General features: G+C 34.4%; 1 protein-coding gene across 1 annotated transcript in view; it reads left to right on the top strand.

Moving 5' to 3' along the window:
• WNK3 (WNK lysine deficient protein kinase 3) overlaps positions 1-9,250 on the top strand; it is a 262,648-nt gene that overhangs the window by 215,984 nt on the left and 37,414 nt on the right. The window contains exons 17-20 of the mRNA XM_003802721.2: positions 730-820; positions 1,348-1,478; positions 2,123-2,739; positions 5,966-6,177. Coding sequence (XP_003802769.1) covers positions 730-820; positions 1,348-1,478; positions 2,123-2,739; positions 5,966-6,177 — 1,051 coding nt within the window. The remainder of the gene's footprint in view (positions 1-729; positions 821-1,347; positions 1,479-2,122; positions 2,740-5,965; positions 6,178-9,250) is intronic.

The raw sequence follows: 9,250 nt of genomic DNA, 5'->3' as shown, positions 1-9,250 counted from the left end.
TTTTTTTTTTTTTTTTTGTGGAGATGGGATCTTGCTATCTTGCCTAGGCTGATCTCAAACTCCTGGCCTCAAGTGATCCTCCTACCTCAGCCTCCCAACCTGCTAGGATTACAAGTCTGACTCACTGTGCTTAGCCTTGATTTTTGGTTTTTAAATTTTATATAATGATGAAAAATGTTCTGGGGTGGAAAATTAATAATCTACTCTTTTATTTATCTGAAGTCTAAATAACATATATATAATTTTGAGATACCACTTTGCTCTGTCATCCAGGTTAGAGTGTAGTGGCATCATGATACCTCACTACAACCTCAAATCCTAGACTGAAGTGATTCTCCTGTGTCAGCCTTCCAAGTAGCTGGGACTAAATAGTAGTACATGCCACCACGCCTGGCTAAGTTTTCTATGTTATGTGAAGACCTGGTCTCACTCTTTCTCAGGCTGGTCTCAAACTCCTGGATCCTTCCTCCTTTTTTTTGGAGAGTGCTAGGATTACAGGTATGATCACCATGCCTGGCCTAAACAATATTTTTAAAGAAAAGGGAAAAGCTTAATTTCTATAAATTGACTATTTTAGATTCAGTCTGATATGGTATTATTAATGTAACTACATAATAATATCCTATTTTTAATTAAAGAGTAATCCACACAAGAAACTCCAATGATATTAAAAATGTCACCTTAACCTAAATTATTACCACTTTTTCCTCATATTTTTCTCTCCATTAGGAGATGTCCTCAGATGCTTCACTTCCAGGAGATCCAGAGGCCTATCCTGCTGCTGTGTCAACTGGTGGAGCCATTCATCTGCAGACAGGAGGTGGATATTTTGGCCTAAGCTTTACTTGTCCTAGTCTCAGAAATCCTATTAGCAAGAAATCCTGGACTCGCAAATTAAAAAGCTGGGCATACAGGCTACGGCAGTCAACCAGCTTTTTCAAGAGATCAAAAGTCTGTCAAGGTAGTGTGCTTACAGTCAGGGACATAGACTAGGTAACATCACTTTTCGTTTACTTATTTTTTTGTTCATGCACAAATCTTGCCACTTTTTCCATTTAGCCCATGTTTGTGACAGACACATCCCATTAATGTCATTCCCATTTTATTTTTCCTTTTGTGGCTAAGTTGGTTTTCCGGTTTTTCATCTCATATAGATACTGGGGATAAATCTCACAATGTCTGATATAGAGTTAGGGACGTATATGATGTTGCTTATTACATTAACACCTTTTAATAGTCTAGCAGGAATTAAACTTTTTCTACTTTTCTTCAGTTTGGGTACTATAAACAAATTTAGTCTTAACAAATAATTCTTTCTTTTCTACTTACAATTTGGCAAAAATACAGTGGAAGCAGAAGATATAAGGTCTGCAATTGTTCCTGATCCCAATACTCTGACACCGGAGTCCACAGCTGATACTAGGGTTTTGAGTAGATATAAAGTGATGACTGGATCATTTCAGCGGGGTCGGTTCCAGGTTTGTGTCTGTGGTTGAATCCTTATCTACAAGGGCATTATAAAAGGTAACAGACATTGAAGATGTTGGTCTGTAGATGATATTTACTTTAAATGTAGATTATTATCATATTTTAATTGTTCATCTTGCAAGTATCACTTCATCTTTTGTAGGCATCAGTAAAGATGAATCTAAAGAAATGGAGATTTTAGACCTTTTCCTTCATTGCCTCAAAGGGAGCTTGTTCACTGTCCATGGTGAACGTATCTTTTTCTGTAATCCTGTATCTTCTCTTGCTTTATAAACCTATCTTTTGCTTCCTCAGTAAACTTTGTTTCACACTTGCAAAAAAACAATTAAAGAAATGGAGATTTTAGTATCTGGAAGACAGCACAGAAATGGGTTATCATTTTTTGGCAGGTGGTTGGGTTATCTTTTTTTAAATTTAATTTCATGTCCTTTAGAATCTTGGCAAATCTAATTGTGGAATTTTATTTGAACACTAAGAAGCCAACTGTATTTAACCAAGGGACCCCAATAGAAAGACTGAATATGGGGAGTATAGATGGAATTTTTAAGTTTGGGTATTGTCAATACATGTACATCACAGCAGACCATCCACTTATCTATGCTGTGCCAGACACTTTTACCTTTTTATATCTCAGGTGATTACAGTTCCTCAGCAGAAGTCAGTGAAAGTGACATCTTTTGGAATTGAACCAGTGTTCAATGAAACAACAAACCATTCTAGTGAAGAAGCTCTAGCCTTTAGTGACACAGCAAAATCTCAATTGGTAGAAACGGATCCTGCCATGCACAATCCACAAGCTTCATTTTCTTCTCAGAAGTTACAAGCTCTTCATGAAACCTTTAAAGAAGATAAAGGAATGCCCAAACAAGGTGACAACTTCTTATCTTTCAGCACAGCTTGTGAGACTGATGTATCTTCAATGACCCCAGAAAAGGAATTGGAAGAAACTTCAGCTACAAGAAGTGGCATGCAGTCTGGATCCAAACTGTTGCTTAAAGAGAGAGAAATACTAAGTGCTGGGAAACAGCCTAGCTCTGACAGTGAATTTTCAGCCAGACTTGCTAGCAGTGGAAATTCAGTGGCAAAAACTGGCCCAAAAAGTGATCAGTGCTTACCACTCCATGAAGAACAAGCCTATGCTCAAACACAGAGTTCACTCTTCTATTCACCATCTTCCCCAATGAGCAGTGATGATGAATCAGAAATAGAGGATGAGGACTTGAAGATGGAACTTCAGAGATTACGAGAAAAGTAAGGACTCTTCATTCTGTCACAAATCTGTTGCCCTCAGTTTTATACAACTTAGTATGTGCCTGAGAGCTAATTTAGAATTGGTGACATTTTAATGCTTAAAACTTATTATTAAAAATCGCAATGAATGCTAATGCTGGACATTTGAGAATGTTAAATTCCTTATATGTAAAACATTTTCATACTCTGAAGACTAATTACAGTTATTTACCAATAAGATTTAATTATTCTTTGTGCTGACCTTTTCAATTCTTACCCTTTAGGACTTTTGGTTTTAGATTTTGCAGCTATTCTTACTATATAATTTCACATTTGTTAAGTAAATAGCTAATTTATATAGTCAGAGATAGTGGTTCATCTTCTTTAGGGAAAGCTAAGATACCTCCAAGATCAAGTTTGCTATTTGGTAACTGAGATCATCGACCTTCACTAGGGATATTGTGGTAATATATTTTGTTATATAGAATTCTGTTTTATATTTAGTTTTATAAACTTGGCCATTTTAAAAAAGAAGTTAGTATTAAGTTGTTTAATTCTTTTTAATTCTATTCCCATTATTCAAAATTCAGTGGGTATATAAGGAGAGTATATAAGTAGTTTCCTAGCACTGTACCTGAGCTACTCAGTGTTCTTCCTTAGAAACAACAAATATTACCTGTTTCTTATATAGCCAGTTAACATATATATATATATATATATATATGCAGATACATAAGTATTTTATTTTTTGTTCACCACAAGTATTAACTTATACTATAGACTATTCTTAGATCTTACCTTTTTCACCATTTCACAATATCATGGCTCTACAGGTGCATCATTCTTTTTATAAAATTGCATAGTATTTCCTTATATGCACATACTCATAAGTTAATTACTAACCTCCTGTGGATGACTCCGTGTCATTACTTTGAAAAGTAGAAACCAAATCTAGCAATATTTGAATGCATCTTATGCTTTAGAGCAGTGGTTCTCAACCTTCCTAATGCCACAACCCTTTAATACAGTTCCTGTAGGTGTGGTTGAGAACCACTGCTTTAGAGAATTTCTACCTGTTATGGGTCTTGAAAAACTTGTAAATCTGCTAGGCATTGTGGTGGGTACCTGTAGTCCCAGATATTCAGGATGTTGAGGCAGGAGGATCACTTGAACCCAGGAGTTTGAGATTGCTGTGAGCTTGATTGACATCAAGGCGCCCTAGCCCAGGCAACAGAGTGAGACTCTGTCTTCAGAACAAAACAAAACTCCAGAAAGATAACAAATTTATAAAGCAAGGAGGAAAAACAGATATAAATATGGGAAAAGCTGGATTTTAGTCAGATTCTTACATGTTTGGATAATGATCCACTTAAATGCTATGTTTGTGTGCTTTAAGAACTGAAACAGGTTAAAAATCCTTGGAAATTTCCCAGTTTTGAAGGCCTTGTCCAGAGGAGGGAAAAACCCCAAGTCCTCAAAGTGTTATTCCAGTGACAGATAATTATAATACCATTTTCTCTCTAGCTTACTTCAGCTTTTTATACTTAAGCCTGGAAAAATTGCAAATGTATGCTTTCAACAAGCGTCACTGGAAGGTTGATGTTCTACTTAAAATTATATACATACACATGTACACAGGCTTGACTTTACTATATATTATATATCCTTAACGTTACTATATATTAAGTACTGTGCAGTATAAGTATACCAATACTTTTTTACTAAAAATAGTTATTATTATTTTAATGTTCGTGTTATCCGTATGCCATTACTGTTGTTTTTTTTAAATCATTCTAAAAAGACTGGTGGCTTTAGTAGCTGGCTATAATGGTTATGAGTGTGTACTTCATTTTCAATGTGAGACATTGATTCTCATAACCTCTTAGAACCCAAGACCTGAAAGGGATCGTAAAAGATAATTTATTCTATTCTGTCTGTAATGTTCTTTTGGTATTAAGGTTTCTTCCTTTAATTTTCTTCTTCAAATTTTAAATTCTCTTCAAATTTTAAAACTTTGGAATAATGTTTTTCAGGCCTAAAATCCTATAGGCCCACAGAGGTGAGCTGAGTTGTTAGACCGTAATTCTTTTAAATTAACTTTAGTCTATTTCTTAAGTTAAAAATGATGTTTGAGAAAAGATTCAAATAACACAGTAAAAAGTAAACAGACAATCTCCCATTTCTTATGTCTCAGTCTCTCTTGGAGGTAACCACTGTGAACCATTTGACGTATCTTCCTGGTCCTTTTTCTATTCATTTACAAATACATAATTTTTGCTTTTTACAAAATTGGGATCATAATATGCATGTTATTCTGCAGCTATTTGGTGTAACATTGCAACATACATACATATCTACATAAATAAATCTACCTTTTTTTCTTAAATGGTTGAATGCCATTTAAAAGTATGGGTATACCCAAATTTATTTGATCACTTCTTAATGGAAATTTTAGTTTTCCCCCATCTTTTGCTTATATAAACAATGCTGAAGTAAACATCCTTACATTTTTATGAACTTATATATTTTTTATAGGATAGATGCCTAAAAGTGATATTTCTAAGTAAAAGGTATGACTATTTTAAAGTGATACCGCTAAACTTGTCTTCCAATGTAGATATGCCATTTTACACTCAAAACAAAAATATATGGAAGTGCTGTTTCTCCATATCTTAACAACACTAAACTGGATATTATTAGTCTTTTAATTTTATTCTAATGAGATTAATTTAAAAATATTTTGTAAAAACTCTAGTTCTGATTAATAGTGAGTTTGTATATTATCTCATATTCAATGGCTATTTGTATTTCCTCTTCTTTGGAATTACCATTTCATATTCTTTGCACTTTTTTTCTAAGATAAGGTTGTTTTTTTCTTGTTAATATTTAGGAACTATTTATATATTCTGAATATTATCCCTTTATTATATGCTAAATATATTTTCTTCCGATTTATAATTTCAACATATAACGAAGGTTAATATTGTCATATTTGAGTTTAAATCTTTATCTTTCATGATATTGGATTTTTAGAAATCTGTTCTTGTCAATTTGTTCATCTTTTTCTTTATAAGTGATTAGTTTAACATTATGCTTAGGCATTTCTCATGTGAGTATTGTGAAAATACTCTGTATTTCTTCATTCTTAATCTAAATTTCTTGTTAAGCTTGTACTGGTGTAGAGTTTCTGAGAGCATCTCTATGGAGCCAGTGCCATTAAAATGCTTTCTGCATGATTTTTATTCAGACATATTCAGGAGGTGGTAAATCTTCAAACTCAGCAGAATAAGGAGCTTCAGGAGCTCTATGAACGTCTTCGGTCAATTAAAGATAGCAGAACTCAGTCTTCGGAGATTCCTTTGCTACCTGCATCACCACGTCGACTAAGATCTTTCAAAAGTAAACTTCGCAGCCGCCCCCAGTCCATGACACATGTGGACAATGGCATAGTTGCTACAGGTAAATCAATCATAAAAGTAGTTTTTTTTAAACCTGGTCAAAGATAAGCAAAATTAGAAAAATGACAATAATATAATTTGTCATTCCTTTTTTTTGAGACAGAGTCTCATTCTGTTGCCTAGGCTAGAATGCCTTGCATCATCATAGCTCATAGCAACCTCAAACTTCTGTCTGTGTTCAAGTGGTCTTCCTGCTTCAACCTCCCCATTAGCTGGGACTACCGGTGCCCACCACAACGCCTGGCTAATTTTTTTCTATTTTTAATAGAGAAAGGATCTCGCTGTTGTTCAGGCTGGTCTTAAATTCCTGTGCTTGAGCAATCCCCCCTTCCTATCTGCCTCAGCCTCCCAAAGTGCTAGGATTATAGGCATGAGCCACCATGCCCAGCCATAATTTGTTTTTTATAAGGCTAAAATAATTTTAAAAAGTGTACATTATTCTGAGATTTTTTTTTCTATCTTTTGGTGTTAAATGTTCTTTTATGAAGTAATACTGAGGCTAACTGATAGCTTTTGGCGAACAGTGTGTGTGTTTTGTGTTTTCACTTGGAAAACAAACATTTGAAAGCCCACTATGAATACTCAAAATAAGCCAGGCACAGAGGCTCATGCCTGTAATCCTATGTGGATCATTACAGAAGTTTTGGGACAGATTATGTTAATGGTCCAGTATTTCACTGCAAGAAACACAGTTGACAGTGTCCTTTCTGGTTCACCTATGCAAGTTTCAACTTGCTTGGTTTATTGGTGTTGCTGGGCTTCATTTGTTTCTGTCCACATGGATTTTACATTTCTTGCTTTTTGTGTATCTCAAAATTTACATGGCACTTTGGGAGACTGAGGTAGGAGGATTGCTTAAGACCAGGAGTGCAAGGCAGCCTGACCAAGAGTGAGGCTCTGTCTGTACAAAAAATATAAAAATTATTTGAGTGTGTTGGTGTGTACCTGTAGTTCCAGCTACTTGAGGGGCTGAAACAGGAGAATTACTTGAGCCCAGGAATTTGAGATTGTGGGTAAGCTATGGTATGATGATGCCATTGCACTCTAACCAATGCAGCAGAGCAAGACCCTGTCTCCAAAAATAATCTCCAGAGTAGTTTTTGTAATGTTATCAGTCAGTGGGAACCACTGGTCTGGCACTGAGAGTTTGTTGGGAAGTTTGTTGGTAACACAGATAATATTAGAAATATACTCATGCTTTATTTGAAGATTATTTACTTATAAGAGTATTATTAAAATGCACTTCTTGACATTGAAAACAAGAATGATTCTCTACTTAACTAATAAAGAAGTTGTTAGATCAGGCTTCTTTGGCTGTATGTACATAGTAAAGGTGAAAATTGAGGGTGCATTCTAAGGACATATAGGAAATGTTAACAGAATTTGTGGTAGGCAGAATAATGGCTCCTCAAAGATATCTGTGTGTAAATCCCTGGAACCTGTGACTATGTTATATTATATGGCAAAGGAAAATTAAGCTTGCAGGTGGAACTAAAATTACTAATCTACCGACTTTATAATAGGGAGATTATGCTGGATTATCTAGGTATGTCCAATATAATCATGAGAGTTCTTAAAAGTAGAAGACAAAAGAGAGAATCAGAGAAAAGATATGACAGGGGAAATAGTGTCAGAGAGGTGCAACATTACTGGCTTTAAAGACAGAGGAATAGGGCCACAAACCAAGAATGCAGACAGTTTCCAGAACCTGCACAGAGCAGGGAACAGATCCCTTCTCTAGAAGGAACACAGCCCTGCTATATTTAGGCCTGTATGACCCATGCTGGACTTCTAGCCATAGAGCACTAAGGTAATAAACTGTATTGTTTGAAATGACTATGTTTATGATAATTAGTTATGACAGCTACATAACTAATATAGATCTCAAGAACAGAAAGTATACTTTGGATAATCTTTATAAAGACAGAACTAAAGGATAAACATGAATTTAAGGCAACTTTGAGGACTTAATAGCAGAAGCACATGGACCTTTAATCTGATGCTGTACCATTAATAGCTATATTTTATTGTTTTTTCTCACATGAAATATTTTTATGCATAGTTTTTGCTTCCCTTAAACTTCAGCTTTCAGATAACTTTGGCTTATTGTGATCCCAGAGCATTCTTTCAGATCCCTGCTTACCTGACTTTTGTCAGATTCCAGAGGTAGAAAATTTGACTGCCCCTGCTCATTTTTTCATGTCAAGGGAAAAGGTTGAATTTCATTGCCTGGCCTATAATTGAACTATTATACTGTCAGATGTCCACCTATTTCGAAGGAACCACGATCAAAGGAGTGAGATAACATGGTAAAAACATGCCTTTTGAGACTGATTTCTTTGATTCAGAACATCTTTGGGATTCCTCAAGTTATTTTGTATTATAATAGTTTATTCCTTTTAATTACTGAGTAATATCCATAGTGTGTTTTTTTTTTTTTTAAATCTAGTCATCTGTTGGTAGACATTTGAGATATTTCCGGTTTGGGTTTTTTTTTTTAAACTGCTGTAAATATTCACAAACAGCTTTTTGGATAAACATAAATTTTCAGTTAACTTGGATAAAATACCTTGAAATGAGATTGCTGAGTCATATAATGTTGTATTTAAATGTATTAAGATATTGCCAAATTATTTTAGCAATCAACCGTATGGTTTTACATTCTCATTAGCAATGTATGAGACTTCTAGTTTCTCTTAATGCTCCTCAGTACTTGGTATTATCCATATTCTTTATTTTAACCTATTTAATAGCTGTGGAGTTGTATAATTGATGGTTTTAACTTTCATTCCCTTATGGTTAGTGATGTTTTTTTCTTATGCTTATTTGTGATCCACGTATCCTCAGTAATAAAGTCTTTATTTAAGTCTTTTGCCATTTTTTTATCCTGTTTTATTTTTATTTTTTCCATGCTTTATTTTTAGTTGAGAATTTTATTGAGATGATTATGGATTCACATGAAGTTGAAGAAATAATACAGAGAAACCCTATGTACCCTTCACCCAGTTTACCTCAAAGATAACAATTTTTATTGATTGTTGGTTTTTTTCCATATATTTTGGATAAAAACTCTT

This window comes from Otolemur garnettii, unplaced genomic scaffold (assembly GCF_000181295.1).
Source record: "Otolemur garnettii isolate 467f Iridium unplaced genomic scaffold, OtoGar3 scaffold00256, whole genome shotgun sequence".
Classification (NCBI taxonomy): domain Eukaryota; kingdom Metazoa; phylum Chordata; class Mammalia; order Primates; family Galagidae; genus Otolemur; species Otolemur garnettii.
Note: the sequence above shows the minus strand (reverse complement) of the source record. Positions and strands in the feature narration are given on the sequence as shown.